Source organism: Equus quagga, chromosome 4, assembly GCF_021613505.1.
Source record: "Equus quagga isolate Etosha38 chromosome 4, UCLA_HA_Equagga_1.0, whole genome shotgun sequence".
NCBI classification, from domain to species: domain Eukaryota; kingdom Metazoa; phylum Chordata; class Mammalia; order Perissodactyla; family Equidae; genus Equus; species Equus quagga.
In genome coordinates this window covers 77,801,753-77,819,257 of record NC_060270.1, presented here as the reverse complement: position 1 = coordinate 77,819,257, position 17,505 = coordinate 77,801,753, and the positions used below count along the sequence as shown (strand labels likewise).

Here is a 17,505-nt window from a genome sequence, read left to right as displayed (position 1 = left end):
ATCCCACTAAAATTGTGTGCCGGAGATGGGAAGACTGGCATTCAACTCTGTTTCCAAAAAGATAGTCGAGGGACATGGAGGTGGAATATCTTCATGGCCAAAGCAACTGAGGAAATTTTGTAGAAGGAAAACTGTCTGGAGACTTTGGGTCAGCAATATTAAAGCCCTGAATTGTCAACAAACAAGTGAGATTATTGGGTTGATAAGAGAGCGTTGAAGAAAAGGAGACGTTTGCAAGAAGCCCAAAGGGCAACCAGTATAATGTTAGAATTGGGTTGAAAGGATTTGAAAACCGAAAAAGCATTTGATTTGATTGGTATTGGAAATGTTTCCTTTAGCAGTCTTTTCTCTACTTGTATTCTTTTCAGGTGAATAGCTGGCTCACTCTTACTTACCTGCTCCCATTTACAGATGAAAATGATTAGAACTAACACTTCCAATGAACTTATCATTTGCCAGCCACTGTTCTACATGTTTTATAAAAATAACTCATTTAATTCCTACAGCAACCCTAGAACCAGATAGGACATTGAGGCACAAAGAGTGTATGAGTCAAGAGAGGTAGTTATGTCATAGTAACAAACAGCCCCTGAATCCCAGTGGGTTATAACAACAATGATATATTCCTTACTCCACTAGATGTCTGAGGTGAGTCTACTGCTCTGCTCCAAGGCATCCTCATTCCAGGACCCAGGCCAGCCTCTTTCTAGAACCTTGCTAATCATAATGAGAGAAGACAGCATAACAAACCTTGTCTTGGTTCTTCAAGTTCCGGCCCAGAAGTTACACGCGTTTCTTCCACTCACGTATCACTGGCCAAAGCAAGTCCTATGCCAAGCCTGACATGGTGGCATGGAAAAGTAAAATCCTCCCACAGAAAGGGGCAGTGCACGTTTGTAAATAATGATGCACTCGGACAGAAACAGTAAGTAACTTTCCCTAGGTCAATGAGCTGGTAAGTGGAAGAGCAGGGATTTGGAACCCATGCAGTCTGGCTCTAGAGTCTGTTTTCTTAACCACAACTCTATTCTGCCTCCCCAGTTGCCTGACTCCCAGGAGGAATTAAAATGGATTCTGAGAGCTTCTTACGAATTCATAGAGACCTTTTTAGTGTCCATATTCCTGAACAACCCCATGCAATATAAAATCATAACTCCAGCTAGAATCACATGGATAGCACAGCATTAAGGTTAAGAAAGGGGACTTTAGAGCCATGAGGACCTTTGTCTAAATCCTGACATCATCACTTACTAGCTCTGAGATCTTGGGGAGGACATGTAATCTCACTGTGCCTTATTTTCCTTATCTGTAAAATGGGGATAATAATAGTGCTTCCCTCATGGTTAGGGTGAGGATTAAATGAGTTAATAACTAACTGTGAAGTGCTTAGAATTTAATCACTATATAAGTATTAATTATAGTAATTATTATTATTATTATCCTCTATCTTAAATGTAACCAAAATTTGTTCAAAGGCTACTGCTCACCACTTCAACCATCATCTGCCTTCAGGGACGGTGGGTGTCTGCCATCCTTCCGAAAGTGGCTTTTTATTATCTCTTTGAACCACTCACTGCTTGCCTGTCCCCTCTCTTGTTTTAAGATACTGAAGATGCCTCATGTTTTTGTTCATTTTTTTCTCTCACTGTGTTAATGAAACATAATTGTAAATGCTTAGGTTTATCTACGAATAAACCGAAAGTTTACAATAAACTGTTTTGACAGAATTAATTTTTCTTCCCAGTGGTTGTACTATTATTATTCTTCAAAAACATCTGCTGATGTTTACATACCAGTTGCTTTCCTGTTTTCTAACATGCTTTTGCCTCTGGCGAGAGTATCCTGGATGGTCAGATATCTGAGAATTTTTTCCTTCCCATTAGGGTCTTACCTGGTGTAACATATATTAAATTATTTCACAGATTCGTTCCCATTCTTTTCTCATCTTAGATCCTAGGCTCTGTTTTCTTATCAATGTCTTCTCTTTTCCCTCTGAAGTTTCCCATTGTTGACTCTTTTGTTGCTTTGTAGCTACCCCTGAGCTCAGATACTAATTGTATGTTATACATATGTGGTCATGGTTAGATTGTTTACAAAGAATATAGGGAAGTGTGGGTTTCTCTTTTATTCGCTAGATTTTCTAAGTTGACATTCCTTTAAAAGTGCCTGTGTCTTTTGAAAGCTTATTATTGGTATTTTGAACAGTCCTGTTGGAAATGGTGTGAAGAACAGGAAATAGAGGAGGAAGATACTTCTGATTTGTTTGTGTCTCCTAAGAATGTTCTCTCTGGTTCTAATATTATACATACTGCGTGAATATGTACAAAATGTTTTATGGTTGATAACCTTTCTAGGAGCATGCTCAATGTAAATTAAGTTGTGCTTCCAGTGGAGACAGTAAGACAGTAAGACAATATACAGGAGAAAGCCAAATACCATATGATTTCACTCATGTGTGGAAGATAAAAACAACAACAAACAAACACGTAAATACGGAGGTTAGGTTGGTGGTTACCAGAGGGCAAAGCGGGAGGGAGGAGGGTGAAAGGGACAATAGGGCACATGTGTATGGTGACGGATGAGAATTAGTCTTTCATTGGTGAACGCAGTATAGTCAACACAGAAATCGAAATATAATGATGTACAACTGAAATTTATATAATGTTATAAACCAATGTTACACCAATGAAAAATATTCAAGTCAATTTCAATAGATTGGCTGTCAGGAAAAAAAGACAATATACAGAAAGCGATAAATAGACTAAAGGCTAGTTACATATTCTAGAAGGAAGAAATGAGGAATGTGCTCAATATAAATTTTTAAGTCACAATGGAGTGGAGGAGTCAAGGCAGTATGAAGAAAGCAAGATGTAGGTTCAATTCTATCTAAGTATTCTAACAAGAAACCTTAGACTTAGTCCAATTGAAATGAATGCAAAAATTATTGAGTTATAAAAATATAAGATATCTGGTTGTTTATTTTTGCTACAGGCAAAAGTAAGAATTAATTGGGAAATCTACAGAAAGCATTTTGCAAAGAAAGGACAATACATATGAAGTGCAGGCAATCAACCCATGTGGTAGACTTTAACAACTGTTTACTTCTCTGGGAATAGCCCCCAGCCCATAATGGGAATGAGTATGTCTAAGACTGTGCTATCTGACACTGACTCCTAGGCCAAAGCTGATCAATATAGAGTGTGTGCCTCTCTTAAGCTAGGCCAATTAAGACCTTTTTCCAGGGAATTTAAAATGTGAAACTGATGGGAAATAGAATGTAGGAGTCCCCAGAGCTGAGCCAGGGCATCATGAGATCATCTAGTGAGAAAGTGTATGAATTCTTGCTGCAGAGACCCCTGGAGGAGCCCTGGTCCGTGTCCATCCTAGGGTTTGGTGGTTCAATTGCTGGTGTCCTGAAATACCATAACCTGTGCAATAAAACGCTTCATATTTCTTAGTCTAGCTGGAGTTTGTTTCTGTTACTTGTAACCAGGAGAAACCAAACTCAAACAATCCATATGAAAAGATTATAAAAGAACAATTTAATCCGGTCACAAATCTCAATAGTGAAAAGGCTTCTAAAAGGAAAGTAGGTGAGCTTGGTTCTGATAGATTATGGATTCACAAAAATGAATTGGAAAATGATCAAAGCATCAGAAATTACTCTTACCAAATGCTTTAGGGAAGGTCATTACGTTGAATGGTTTATAAAAATCAGAAAATCTGTAGTGCTCCTAAGGCTTGACAATAGTTCAGTTGGGTGGAGATGTGTGTTACTGAGGGTCTGGTTATGGGTTCTGTCTCTAGATAGACAAGTCCCAGGACTACAGAAACCTAATTCCTAGTCACCTTCAAGTGATCAGTGCACATCCCTGTAATGAGGGTGACAGATAGAGAGTGAGTAAGTGTATTTGCAAACTATGTCCACTCTGGAAGACCAACTAAATGAATAGTTATGGAATAGAGCATTGGGGCGGCACCTTATCTTGTACTGGATATCACAGTAGACTTAAGAAGAAGAAGTTAAAGATGAAAGTACTAAAAAATGTCTTTCTGGCTAAGATAATGTGTATCTGTGGAGGTTTCTATATGAAGTGTGCCATTTGAATCATTCGTATAGTTGTCTTGAAGTCTCTTGAGAAATGGCCTGTAAAAGAAGTGAATTCCTTAGGTTAAAAAAAACAGCTTTGCAGTAAATAGTTTATAGTCCTATAGTCATAAATTCCCATGTATGGCTTCTGACTTTTTATGGCTTTTAGCTTGTGTGAAACGTGACTGCCATTTCCTCTATAAAGATTCCTTGATTCTCCTGGTCAAAAGTAAACACTCCTTCTGCTGAAAATATGTTACGCTTTACTTGGGGCTCCCATCGTATTTTACTAAGCTATATGTATATTTGTATATATAGAGAGAGCATACATACATAGAGAGCATATATATACATACGTGTATATATATATTCAAGCATACATAGTTGATAGATTTTATATTGAAATATAACTAAATCTGAATGTATTCATTTGCTAGGACTGCTGTAACAAAGCACCACACGCTGGGTGTCTTAAACAACTGAAATTTATTATCTCACGGTTCTGCAGGCTAAAAGTGTAAGATCAAGGTGTTGGCAGGGTTGGTTTCTTCTGAGGACAGTGAGGAGGTATCTGGTCCAGACCTCTCACCTAGCTTCTGGTTTGGTGGCAAGCTTTGGGATTCCTTGGCTTAGAGAAGCATCATCTCAATCTCTGCCTTCATCTTCACATGGTATTCTCCCTGTGTGTATCTATCCTCAAAATTTACCCTTGTTTTTTAAGGACTCCAGTCATATTGGATTACGGCTCACTATAATGACCTCATTTTAACTTGATTATGTCTGTAAAGACTCTTCCTCCATGTGAGGTCACATTCTGAGGTATTGCGGGGCTGGATTTCAACATGTGAAGTTTTGGGGGACGCAACTCAACCGTTAACACTGGATATAAACACATTATCTGTTTTCTAAGACCGAATGCTCCCTCACTACAGGGATTAATCCTTACTTGCCATCATATCTTCCATAGAGTCTAGCAAAGGGCCTTCAACATAGTCAACAGCGTATAATTTGTAGAATGAATTGATGGCATTGCCAGTCTATCCTAAGAGCCACCATTTTGTTGAGCAGAATTCACCTTTTGTATGTGACTCATTCAAAAAATGAAGGAAAGAGGTTGTAGAGTCTAACTGGACTGTGTTACAGTCCACCAGGGCCTCCTTCATTCTCTCTTTCAACATCTCCCTTTAGGAACTCACAAGCCTTATTTTTCTGAGCCCAGACAGATGGCTTAAATTTACTCACAGATACTATCCTGGGACCTTCATGAAAATAGAGACAGAATGAGATTTCAGGACCATTGATAATTGAAAGCCGTGGAAACTAAATTAATTGTCACATAAGGGCTGTTGTTGCACCCACGCACGGATATGTAATGGTCCTTAGGAGATGGTTAGCATGTGTTTTCTTTTCCTTAAGAATTCCCTTTCCATATTAAACTACATATAGTCCATCACTTTTGAATCTTACCAAAATTGATGGAAGAAAATCAAACATCATTAATCTAATTCTGTTGCTTTACAAAGTTTTTCTTAATTGACAGACATAATACAGACCTAGATGTATCTTTTTTGTGGAATTTTAATATTAAGAGAAGAAATACGGGAGTAGTGCATGCAAAAATGGGGAATTTCAAGTTTCTTAGAAAATATGGAAACATAAGGAATCTTCACTCTGAAATATAGGTTTTTCAGAAGTGAAAATGAAGTTTAAGAAATTAAGTGGTTCTTCAATGATTCATAAAAAGTACATCTCAAAGAAATCTTTTTTGAAGTCCTTGAACTGATTTTACACTCACGGAAGAAGTTGTTGCAAGAGTTAAGACTAGAAATCCCTAAATTTAAGTTGGCAGCGTTTTTTGCTCTTGTAAGTATTTCAGAAATGCATTAGGTTGGAGAGCTTTGAGATTTTACTTGCCCCAGACAAAGAGAGGAGGAGAAGAAAATGGGGTTGCTTTAACTCTGTACTGTGTTAAATAAGTTAGTAGAGCCTGCGTTTATCAAAAAGCTTGTGATAAAAGCATGTAATATTCTAGAGATAATAGTTCCAAGCAGAAATAAAAAGGAGAAAACCCAGATAGACAAGTTCAGCCCTTCATTGGTTTATTTATTTGCTAACCAGACTTTGTGTGTGCAATTTGAAACACCATTTTTGAGAGTGGAAGAGCATTCAGTGTAGAATAATTTTGAGAATACTTCTATGGTGTAAAATTTAGAGAACTTTTAGCAAATTCTCTAGAAATTTAGGAAATGAGAGAAAAGTTTTAGAAAGCTTCAGAAAGCTCAATAAGGATAAGCATGTGGATAAAATACCTTCAGAAAGGCAGGCAACTAAAATTAGGGTGTGTGTTTGTTTTTACTAATGGTCTCTGTATTCCAACACACCAAATTCCTTAAAAAGTCTCTGTGTTAATTTTTTATTTTTATTTCTGGTGGGGAGGGAATTCCTTAATCAGCTCAGCATGACGTTATTAAACTCCCACACTCTCCCACAGTCAGTGGAGTGTGCATGTTGGCCCTGTTGAGTCCAGCTGCCTCTTAGCTATTGCTGCAAAAGTTGCATAAAGGTCACCAATTTAGAACGCACTCTCGACTTGCTAACTTTTATGCATTATAGGTGTATTAGATTCTTCATAATTATGTAATCAGAGGGTAATATTTGGTGTTTTAAAGTTTTGAGGCCAACACTGAAATTATGTATTGGAAAAAGTCTATGAAGAAGTTTCTTGCGTCTGGGCTGTAGCTCTAAAAGTTTCTCTAAAATCTGCTCTCACCCTGAATATCTGAGTGGATGAGTAATTAAATGATCTGCTTTGGAAAGGCTAATTACTTTAACCATTACTCAGGGACTGCTGCCACCGGTCTCCCCATCTGCCCACTCGACGGGCGCACCTGGCACTCGGCATTGTCATGCCTCTGTGGCGGGTGACTCCCCAGGACACCTCTGTGTGTGCAGAGAATGGTCCTAGGCCTCCTGGGGAAGCAGCCCTGTTCTCTTCCCACATGTACCAGGTTACCACCATCTTCTTATTCTTAGGGCCCAATCAGAAATGGGGAAGGCTGATGATTTATTGAAACTTTTCTCCAAGATTTCAGAGTGTGACTCTCTGCCCCAGGCTATAAAGAGAGCAATCATCTATCTAATTTTCTCTTAGGCATTTGGTGATATCTTTGTAGGGAAAAATACAGGAGGATGTTAATTGAAACAAAACCTATGCTGAGCATAGGTTTATATTAAGAGTTTGATTACTATTTTTCTTCTGCTCTCAGAAATGAAGGTTCATAGTACTTGGAATTCAGTGTGTTCCTAAAAAGTTACTTTAGTGGTTTTCCCATTGATTGACATGAAAATGGGCAAGAATGTGTTTCATACTTGGAGACCCCAAGCATTTCTTGCCTTACTTGTGATTACTTTCCTAGCAGTAGAGGCAGTGGTAACAGGCAATGGTACATACAGAGGCACAAGTTCTAACAAATGAGATTTTAAGTAACCATATATTCATTGCCATTTTGGAAATTTGGAGAAACAAGAGTAGTTGTATTTAAACTTAAGAGCAATGACTTGATGGGCATGTTTTCCAGCCTATTTGAGCTTCACTTTCCCCATGAAAGGTAGGTATTAACTGTGCATCAACCGTGCTCACACTGTGGACCAGGGGACTCCAGGGACCCTATGACGTTTTGGGGATACATAGGGCAAAACTGTTTTTTTAAGAATACTAAAACGTTATTTACCTTTTTCACTCTTATTCTCTCATGGGCATTCATACAGAGGTTTGCCAGAGGCTACGCAATGTGTGACATTGCAACATACTGAATATAGAAGCAGATATGAGAATCCAGGTGCCGTTTTTGTTAGCCAGACATTAATGACATTTGCAAAAGTATAAAACAGTGCCACTCTGTCTACTAATTTTTGTTTTGGAATCTTTGGTTATAGTTTATAATTATATGATGTATATGTTAAGCTTGGAATGGAAATAATGTTATTTCAAATAAATTAATATATATTTTTAAAGTCTCAGCTTTAATTTTGAATATGTTAAATATTGATAGATATAACCTACATAAACAAAAGCTATTTGGAATCCTCAATGATTTTTTCAAGAGTATAAAGAGGTTCTAAATTCAAAAGTTTGAGAATGCATATCTCTGTATACATTCTATTTATCATTGGAGATGATTATACCTACCTCATGGGATTGTTTGAGGTTTAAATATTTCATGTAAAGTATTTAGGGTAGTGCTTAACATAGTAATTATTCAATAAATATTAGCCATCACTATCATCTCTTTAAATTGAGGATGTGGTATGATGTATTGAAATGGAAGAGTCTAAAGAAGTCAGTTGAGAGTCTCTGAGAGAAGTGCCCTGGAGAACATCGTGACCCAAAGAGCAGAACTTGGATCTGAACTAAAGTGTGGTATCACTGCCTTCCAAAGGCTTAAAATGTTTGTGGGGACAGACTTCTTTTCCCTGTATGACTTGTTGAAAAGTATGAAGTTTAAAAAATAGCAGAATGCACTTTCCATTTTAAAGGGAAGTTCAATTTCAATCTTTTGATAAAATTATCACCTGACGTTAATTTTAAAATCCAGCTTTGAATACAGTGTCCTTGTGTTGTGGTTATCGTATCTTACGACGCTGGTTTTCTTGGCTGTGCTCTCCATGTGTTAAACCCTGAGCCCACTGAAGTTGGAACCATCTTATTTATCTGTATTTTCCAGGGCCTAGGACTGTGCCAGGCCTAGAGTAAATTCATATTAAATATTTGATGAACGAATAAGAAGTTTTATCATCATTGGATTATATAGTCAGCAGAATATTCTGAATAAATTAAAATAGAGATAGATGTATATATTAGATAACATATAAATAACTGTATTTATGTATTTAATTAATTTTAAATACTTTAGAATTTAAATACTTTAGAATACTTAGCTTAACCTAAGAACCAAAACTAACATGAAGTTAGAGATTTGGGGGAGTATTATAGGATTCTTTAATACCGCAATATCTTTGGGTTTGTAAGATGCTTAAGAAATTTTTTTTCTTTTTAAATGCATATATGAACTTGCTTATACATTATTTTTATACTTATTTTTGTTATAATTCATTATGTTTTATTTTATAATTTGTTATACTTAATTTTTCTGGAAAAGTCAAATAGAAATTGCTCAAATTAGCTGGCACTTTCATCAAAACAGACAATATTTACTATCTTGACAGCTTGTTTGACATGCCTTTAGATCCGCGCCTTTCAGATGTACTGTTTGTATAGAGAACTTGGAGGCAATGAGACTTACAATCAGTAGAAATTTTTCCTCACACTTGTACAGAGGGCTTGTGCTGCTCTTCCTTCAGGGCATCCTCAGGGGGTACCATCTGCCTGGTGGAGAGGCGTCTGCACAGTGGTTTCATTCCCCCCGATGGGTGCTGGGCTTCCTTTAGAGTGGCAAGAGGACATTGATTTGTCTCCAGATAGGCTTGCCTTCGACACTCACGCAACAGATGGCTCTTCAGTGCCCTCAAGTTTAAGGTCTCCACACATCACAAACTGAATATATTCCCCCTTTGCAAGCTGATTTCTCCTTGGGGAATGTTTTTCTGAACATGCAAACCTTGCAGGTCTTTTCTGGATTTTACAAATGCCAACATCCTGTTGGTTTCATTGAGGACAATCTTCCATGGGCTTATATTGTAGTTATATCAGTGGTATTCTGAAGATCCCTGATTCATATAAATAATTTTGTTGTTGTTTGTTATCTTTAGTTGAGATTGTCTGGGGCCACCTTAAAGGACTTTAGAAACCTAAGACTAATTTGACATTTGGGTAAAAAAATTAAATAAAGTAGCCCTATTTCATCCATCTTGGAGGGGAAACTTCTCTTTGCATTTAACAGAAAGAGAAGTAAGTGTTGTAGTCTCTTTTGTTTCATTGTGTGTATATTCTTTATATCCGTCTTTTATCCCTATTCTGTAAATAAGGATCCACAGCTCTCAATAAAATATCCCTGGGCATTTGTTTTGCAGTCATATAACGTCAATACTCCCTTCATAACGAGCTACTGGCTTTGCTGCAAACACAAAACAAAACAGTGATGCGTTGAAAAAGCACAATTGTTAGTTTCCAGCAGATGAGCTAAGGTCTCAGAATAGGAGCAAAAGCCTATGTGTATGTGTGTTTAATTTGCCTTGAGTTAGCATGCAAGTCAAGGATTCTTTATTTTTTACACAAAGCTGTTTCTAAGAACCCTGAATTTGCATGAAAAAGATGCTGGTCCCAGTTGGTTTCACACATATATTGGGACCATGGGGGTCTGAAGATATGGTTTGCCAAGGGACTACTGAACCAAAGGGCAAATGAGGTTACTGTAAAAAAGACAGACCTATTTATTTTTAATACTTTGATTAACTTGATAATTTGAGCCCAGAAATGATAATATCTAGAAATTGTGAGAATTTCATTACAGGTACTTTCACCCATTCAACAACTCCATCACTTTCTTAATTTTAATAAAGTATGACAACTCTTCTTTCATACACAAAGAAAATACAATTCCTACTAAAAAAAAGACCTGTTAACATAAAATCCACACATGTAGAATGCTAAAAACTTGAAAGATTTGGGAGATAGAAAGTATTGAACCTCAAGAAAAAATTTTTGTTTTTTAGCTTGAAACTCTCTTTTCAAAGGAAATAGGATTCAGAAGCCTAGTACATAAAATAGCTCAAAATTGGGGTGCCCTTGATGTAGTGGGACTTAGCTGGCATGGGTCTTGCCCACCCACCCTGTGGAAGAGCCTGGGCTGTTATTTAGAACCTTTAGAGAGCTTTGCTCCATGACGTTGTATATGTTGCATTGCATGAATAAATGATTTAAAACAGTTACAGAGCATGGTCCCAAAGAGACACTTGTATTTGCTGTTCTTGTGAATTCAGTCCCTTCACCACCTAACTACTTGGAGTCAGGGTAGCTCCCAAATCGCTAGACTTAGCAGTTTTCCAACTTGTAACGAGGATGACTAAGTTGCTGGGCTAGGGTTGGGGATCTTCAGACTACTCTGAGATTGTCCACATTTGCGTCACACATTGCCAAGTAACTGTTTGAAATTGGGCACACCTCTGTTCATGCGGTGGAAGGTCAAGCCTAAGTTGATGCTTTCAGTTTCCATATATTTTAGTCTGTTTCACCAAATGAAATGACTAACATGCTGCCACTCTGAAGATGACCCTTTCATGTTTGTTCATTCACACTTTCTTTATTGAATACCTAAAATATAATGTGTGGGCAGACCACAAAACTTCATGATTTATTAATGTTTTTCTTCTTAAAAACTATGTAATGGCTAAAACTATTAAAATTGTCTTTCAGATTGAATTTTATAAAATTTGACATGCGTGTATACCATGTGATAATTCCTAACAGCGTTATGTAGGCAAACTCTTTTAATGATAAAATAGTGATGTTACTAATCTTACACTTATCAGGACTTTTATATCATTTAGTCGGATGATAGTGACAAGATAGACTCTTGCTCTGTTTCTACAAATGTCTGTCTTTATACTAAACTGCTCTTGTAAAAACTTAACGTGCTATTAGCATATATGTTAAATCTTTCTCTAAAGGTTCAGAAATTAGGAATGATGAGTCCAGGAAATTTTCCAGAAATTCTTCCATTTCTAGTTCTGTATCTTCTGAGTGAAGTTCTCAAAGTGTGGTCCTGGGATGCTGGGTGCTCCTAAGACCATTTCCAGGGATCAGCAATGTATATATATATATATAAGGTCACCTTTAATTGTTTGAAGCAGTGTTTTATAGTTTTCAGTGTAGCAGTCTGCCAAGTCTTTTGTTAAATTTATTCCCAAAGTATTTTATATTTTTGACTTTTAAATTTTACACTTGTAAAATTTGATTTTCCAATTGTTTGCTAGTATGTAACAACACATTTTTTTTATATTGGCTTGTATCCTATGATTTTGCTAAATTCACTTATTAGTTATATAGATGTTTTGTAAATACCTTAGGATTTTCGATTTAGAAAATGATATCATCTGTGAATAGAGACAGTTTTACCTCTTCCTTTTTGATATTTGTGTCTTTTGTTTCTTTTTCTTGCCTGATTGAACTGATTAGGAGTTTTGCCTGTCTCTGAACTTTATATAAATAGAATCATAAACTATATGCTCTTCTGCGTTTGTTTCTTTCATTCAACAGTTTGTGATATGCCACATGTTGTTGTGATTAGGTGTAGATTATTCCTTCTCAGTACTTTATGCCATTTCAATGTATAATTATGCTAAAGTTCATCCAGTCTATTGTTAATGGGTATGTGTGTTTTCAGTTTAAGGCTGTTACAAATAGTCCTTCTAGGAATATTCTAGTACATGTCTTTTGGTGAATATATATGTGCATTTCTGTTAGGTTTATACCTCAGAATAGAATTGCTTAATCATAGACTATAGGATATGTTCTTCTGTTTTTTTGTCCTCGTGGGTATTTGCCATGTATTAATTTTCCTCTTAAGCTAGAAGTTGGTCATATTCTCCTTTTTCAATTCTTTGCTCCTTTCATCTGCTCATAAGGACTTGGGACAGAGAATACATGTAGATTCTCTGCCTTTCTTACTTCAAAAAGAGGCGCGTGACTCCATCTCTTCGTGATTTCTTCCTGTTTATTTTGTTGCCCTCTCTCGCTGGGCACATACACACGTCCTGCTCCAGCTTCCCAAAACTTGTATCCCTTGTCTCCTGCTTCTAATTTTCCTCCTTCTAATCTGCCTTTCGGTATTTATTCAAAGAGATCTACTCCTACTAAAAAGTTATTCAACTTGAACCAAACTAAAGCACATGCCTCCTTGGCAGTCAGAGGCATTTCAAAGACCCAAGCAGTCAGTTAGGAGAGGAGAATTCTGTCACTCGCCTGGGAATCTGGGAATCGAGCTGCTTCCTCACTGTTTGTATATAGCTGCTCTTGTGTAGAGGGAAGGCTGAAGGAGGAAATATCTCTCAAATAGTGTCACATCTTGATAACAGATTTCAGGGAAAATCCTTGCTAACACGAAGATGCGAGGATTACTGGAAGAGTTCACTTACCCCTGCTTCATCTGTCATCTTTTTTAAAGAATAATTGAAAAGCTGTCCAAAATTCAGGTATCTATCACTTTAAAAAGTATTCTTAAAATTTTGGTGAATATAAGATTTTTTTAAGTGAAATTAGAATTAAAGTTATAAAGGATGCAAAATGAACTCCATTGTAAAATAAAGAATACTAAAGTAAATAACCTGCTTTTTAATTTTACATATTTCCTAGACCTTGTAAAATGATATGCAGAATTTTTCCTAGACCCTGAAAAATGATATGCAAATTTCTATTTAGGCTTTGAAGTAAGGAAAACCTCAAGTTTGATCCTAATACTACTATATATCAGCTGGGGGCTCAGTCTAATACTTAGCCTCTCTGAGCCTCAGTTTCCACATCAATAAATGGGGATAATAAAACCTATTTTAGAGTTGTTGTCAGGCTCATTCAAGATCAGGTGAAATGCCCAGCATGTTGCCTGTTATGTAGCAAGCCTGCAAATGATTTTCTATTATTATTTCAAGAATATACAGAGTTATGTTTTCTTTGCTTTAAAAATTCAATATCAGCATAGAGAAATGAAAGAAAAATAATTATAGATATGTATGAGCAGAGTTGATACAGAAAGGGCAATTGAAATGTTTTAGCCACAGAAAATTTATTTACAGATGATATATGTGAATGAACTTAAAGTGAAGCTTTTATTCCACATTCAGCATTCATTTAGCTGTCATGACATCCAAGACAAAAAATCTCTTTCATGACACTCAGTGAAAACAATGCAGTAATGACCATCACTTTAAATATTTATAGAAAGTTTAGTGGAGGAAGTGAGCTAAACCAGGGAAGGAGTTCCTCTCGAGACCTCAAAAGAATGTTTCAAAGCCAGGCCAGTGTTCCTCTACCCTGAGAAGAATGGCCAACTGATCATGTGCTTTTGTTTCTCCAGGGAGAAGTTGGCTGTGGCCCGACTACAGCGAGAAGTTGCCCAAAGAAGAAGTGAGGGGGCCATGGTAAGTTCTGGCTGCTCTCTCTTGATTCTGAACCTCCCTTCCAAAGGTCTCTGGCTTGGAAGGCATTTTGTCTCATTAAAAATAGCTAAGGAAAATATTTGCTTGCAGCAAACTTAATGATGTATTGGTAAATAATGTGTTTGTAATGCAGTTTAGACAGCTCTGCCCTTTGCTGAGAGAGAGAGTGAGAGAGAGATTAATTGAGAAAAATAAATGACTATTTGGGCTTTAAAGAGGATGTTCAAACATTCCAAGGGTTATAAGGCTTTATTTCCTGAAGGCCTACTGGATGGTCTGGCTTCCAGCTGAGAGCACAATGTCCATAAATGAACAAATTTAGGCATTCAGATAAGTTCAACATAATTCAAGCCTCTCAGTTCTTCGAACTTAAAAAAGCAAACAGCCTAAAAAAACACTAAGATGTTTGCTAATGTAATCATCTTTTATCCTTTTCCTTCTCTCCACTATTTGCCACAAAGGAAGGAGTTTTCTCCCTGTCCTTTCCAGTCGGTGCCATTTAGAAAACTGCTGTTTCTTTGTGTTTTGAATTGTACTAAAAATCAATATGGTTGTTTTGGTCCATAGCAACTTCATTTTATAGACTGTCTTTACCAAAGTCTCTGCCCGGGTGCCATTCTGACATCACAGATGACTGTCTGGGGACCCGAGGAATGTACATGTGTGGATTAACTGCTGCTGCCACCTCAGAGGAAAAAACATAACACCAGAATTTTTTCCCCACTTATGACAAAACAGTGGCACATGTGCAATTTTTCAGCACAAGAATTAGTTTTTTTGAAAGAGAGAAGTGACACATTTTCAGGCCCTGAAGGCTGTTTCCATTTCATTTCATGAGAATTAATTGACAATCCATCCACTGAAAAAAGTAAGAAATTTGTAAAATATGCTGGCCATGCACTTCTGTCAACAGGGAAAGCAAAGGGCTGGAGTAAGAGGCTGAATGTTGAGTGGGTTCTGGAAGGTACCATGGAGCTTGCGCCACAGATAAGATCCTTAGGGAGGTGATCATATTATTTATTCTGTTACTGATCTTAATGCAGAGAGAATCTTGAATGTTCAAACAATAGGAAGCAATTGCTCACAAGCATCTTTGAGCAATGAAATGGAAATAAGTTGGAGAAACTGAACGTTTAGTCAAATGGTGAACTGAAAAATTTCAATCCGGACTTCTCCTGCATGGCAAAATGTTTATGGCTAGACCATTCTGTGATGTTTCAATCTTCTCCTGAGGGCCAAGCTCCTGTTCTACATGTCATCTGCTGTGTTCTGATTGAATGTAAAGAACGGACAACGTTTCTTCATCTTTAAAATGAGGAGGTTGGAATTTTATGATTCCGTTAGCTTAGTGGATCATGCTATTAAACATTTGTTTATGTACAGTTTTTATGATGGAGAGCTTTTCCTCATAACAACTGAATATTATTTAAGCTCATAAGAACAGGCCTCTAAAGAATGTATCTTTCTGATTCTGACAGTGAATGAGCCTGAGTTGAAATCATCTCAGATAATAACTCTCTAGTCCTTTACAAAACAAAATCCTCTTTTAAAACATTCAAGTGGCATAGTGGTTAAGTTTGGCACACTATGCTTCGACAACCCAGGTTTGTGGGTTCGGATCCCGGCTGATGACCTACATCACTTTGTCAGCCGTGCTATGGCGGTGACCCACATATAAGGTAGAGGAAGAGTGGCACAGAAGTTAGCTCAGGGCTAGTCTTCCTCAGCAAAAAAACCCTCCAACAATTATAGAAGTAACTATTCAGTGTAGAAGATACCCAGAAAACACAGACAAATGAAAAAGATTACTCTGATTGCTCAAAAAATAACTTTGGAAAAGTTACCATTGTTTTATTACTCTTATTTTAACAATGACAATGAAAGATGACATTTATGTCTTGATTGATTTAACAAGTATTTGTTGAGCACCTCCTGTGTGCCCAGCGCTGTTAGGTACTGGGGAAACATCAGTGAAAAAAACAGGCAGAAATCTGAGAGCTCACACCCTGGGGAGACAGACATTCAATGTAATTGGAGTGTTAAATGGTGGAACCAGCTATGAGAAAATGAGATCAGGGGCTGGGAGACTGGGATTCTAGGGGATCACTATTTCAAATAAAGCATTCATAGTTGTAAATCACTGCAAAGTTAGTATTTGAGCAAACCTTGAAGGAGCTGAAGGAGTGAACCATGATGAACTCTGGCGGAGGAGCCTTCCATGAAGGGGGATCAGCGATGCAAAGGCCTGGAGCACAGGAGGAACAGCATTGGAGACAGGATGACCAGAGGGGAGTGAGGGAAAGGGCGAATAGTAGAAGATAAAGGCAGAGAAGTGATGGGGGGGGGGGGGGGGGGGGGGGGGGCCCCCCGAGGGGGAGGTCACCAAGGTCCTTAGGGATCTCCAGCTCATGCTCTAAGTGACAAGAGCCATTGGAAGGCTTTGAGGCTGTGATGAGATCTGATTTACTGCTTTCACATTAGTTATTGTTTACCCCCATTCCATAACTGATTACATCTCAATTCCTTAGAGACACCATAAGCCCTGATTTTCTTTAACTTCCTTTATTTTGATTTTTCTCCCTCTTTCTCAATATTTTTTCCCTCTTTCCTTACCTAGACAAACCCCTCTGAGTTTGCCACTTAATTATATACTTCAGCTTTTCTGCTCTTAGGATTCATTTATTTCTGAGGTCCCGATTCTTTCAGTATCTGGCAGCTACTAAAATCAGACAGTTCTATTAATCCTCTAAATTTAATTCTTGCTGTTACAAGTCCAGAACTTTTGTCACAGCTATAGCAGAAATGGAAAGCAATTCATCGCAACCAGATCCCCTTATGTTTTTAAAGACTACAATTTACAGTATTCTATATTTTTATCCACGTGAAAGGAAAAGCAGTATGGAAAAAGATAAATGAGAAGTATTTTCAAAAAAGCTGTATAACTGAGGCAGATATTTACTTTTAAAATCATCAATGAACTTGCATAATCAAAATCTGTAATGCAAATCATGCCCTTTTTAAAATTTGACTTTATGCAATAAATCTCTTTGCTTAAAAGTTTTAAGATAGTACCCAAGGCATCATTTTTGGGAGATTTCTTTCATTTTTTTTTTAACACACTTTCTATTTTGGAATGATTTTAGACTCACAGAAAAGTTGCATACCTACATACTCTTTAACCAGTTTTCTGTTAAGATCTTACGTAACTACAGTATAATTATCAAAACTAAGAGATTAACATTGGCATGTTGCTACTAACTAAACTCCAGATTTTATTAAAATTTCATGAGTTTTTCCAATAATTT

At 37.1% G+C, this 17,505-nt stretch overlaps 1 protein-coding gene across 6 annotated transcripts in view; it reads left to right on the top strand.

Annotated features, from left to right (window-relative positions):
* Window positions 1–17,505, top strand: part of NCKAP5 (NCK associated protein 5) — a 916,311-nt gene that overhangs the window by 398,089 nt on the left and 500,717 nt on the right. For all 6 annotated transcript variants that reach the window (XM_046659632.1, XM_046659633.1, XM_046659634.1 and 3 more), the window contains one exon: window positions 14,119–14,182. In XM_046659632.1, coding sequence (XP_046515588.1) covers window positions 14,119–14,182 — 64 coding nt within the window. The remainder of the gene's footprint in view (window positions 1–14,118; window positions 14,183–17,505) is intronic.